The 1,403-nt window shown below is 72.3% G+C and overlaps 1 protein-coding gene across 1 annotated transcript in view; it reads left to right on the forward strand.

Moving 5' to 3' along the window:
• Positions 1 to 1,403, forward strand: part of ATP8B2 (ATPase phospholipid transporting 8B2) — an 11,324-nt gene that overhangs the window by 1,981 nt on the left and 7,940 nt on the right. The window contains exons 2-7 of the mRNA XM_026080910.1: positions 19 to 132; positions 226 to 324; positions 439 to 500; positions 611 to 683; positions 798 to 868; positions 994 to 1,073. Coding sequence (XP_025936695.1) covers positions 19 to 132; positions 226 to 324; positions 439 to 500; positions 611 to 683; positions 798 to 868; positions 994 to 1,073 — 499 coding nt within the window. The remainder of the gene's footprint in view (positions 1 to 18; positions 133 to 225; positions 325 to 438; positions 501 to 610; positions 684 to 797; positions 869 to 993; positions 1,074 to 1,403) is intronic.

A 1,403-nucleotide genomic window follows, 5' to 3' on the forward strand; every position in this document is an offset into this window, starting at 1 on the left:
GCCCCGTCCCCCCCCCAGAGCAACTGCATCAAGACCTCCAAGTACAACGTCGTCACCTTCCTGCCCGTCAACCTCTTCGAGCAGTTCCAGGAAGTGGCCAACACCTATTTCCTCTTCCTCCTCATCCTGCAGGTGGGCGCCGGGGGCCGGGGGGCACCCTCGCACCCCCCCGGGGGGGGCCGGGGCTCGCCGGGCCCCCCCTGACCCCCCGCTGCTCCCCCCCAGCTCATCCCGCAGATCTCCTCGCTCTCCTGGTTCACCACCATCGTGCCTTTGGTCCTGGTGTTGACCATCACGGCCGTCAAGGACGCCACCGACGACTACGTGAGTGTGTGTCCCCCCCCGGGGGGGGTTTACGGAGTCGGGGACGGACGGATGGACGGACGGACGCTGGTGTGCACCCCCGTGACGCCGCCGTCTCCCCCCCTCCGTGCCCAGTTCCGCCATAAGAGCGACAACCAGGTGAACAACCGGCAGTCTCAGGTGCTGCTCGGCGGAGTGTGAGTGTCGGGGACGGGACGGGACGGGACGGGATGGGACGGGGCGCCCGCTCCCCCGTGACGCCGCTCCGTCCGTCCATCCATCCGTCCCCCCCCTCCCCAAAACGCAGCCTGCGGCAGGAGCAGTGGATGAACGTCCGCGTCGGGGACATCATCAAGCTGGAGAACAACCAGTTCGTGGCGGTGAGTCGGTGCCGCGCTAAGGACGCGGCTCTGGACCCCCCCCCGGGCAGGGCAGGGGGGGCACAGGGGGGGCCCCCGCGCCCGCTCAGCCCCTCGGCGCCCCTCTCCCSGCAGGCGGACCTCCTCCTCCTCTGCAGCAGCGAGCCCCACGGCTTGTGCTACGTAGAGACCGCCGAGCTCGACGGGTAGGTGCCGCCTGCTCCGCTCTGCTCCGCGCGGGCAGCGGGTCCCGGCCGCCGCGGGGGGGTCCGCCGAGGGCCCGGGGGGCTGCCGCTGACCCCCCCCCGCGGCGGCGCCCCTCCGCCCGCAGGGAGACCAACACGAAGGTGCGCCAGGCCATCCCCGTGACCTCGGAGCTGGGCGACACCAGCGAGCTGGCCCGGTTCGACGGTGAGCAGCCGAGGGCGGCCGGGGTCGGGCCCCCGCCGTGGGGCGGCCCCCGYGTCTCCTCCTCCGTCGCCTGGCTGGGATCCGGCGCTCTCCTGGAGAGACCGGGGCCGTCCGTGTTGCGGTCCCGTGGCTTGGATCGGGTCGCTGGGGGCTGCAGATGGAGCTGGGATGGAGCCAGGGGTCTGGGATGGAGCCAGGATGGAGCTGGGGGCCTGGGATGGAGTTGGGATGGAGCCGGGTGCCTGGGATGGAGCTGGGATGGAGCCAGGGGCCTGGGATGGAGCCATGGGCCTGGGATGGAGCCGGGGGCCTGGGATGGAGCTGGGATGG

The sequence above is a fragment of the Apteryx rowi genome, unplaced genomic scaffold (assembly GCF_003343035.1).
Source record: "Apteryx rowi isolate R43461 unplaced genomic scaffold, aptRow1 scaffold_530, whole genome shotgun sequence".
Lineage (NCBI taxonomy): Eukaryota > Metazoa > Chordata > Aves > Apterygiformes > Apterygidae > Apteryx > Apteryx rowi.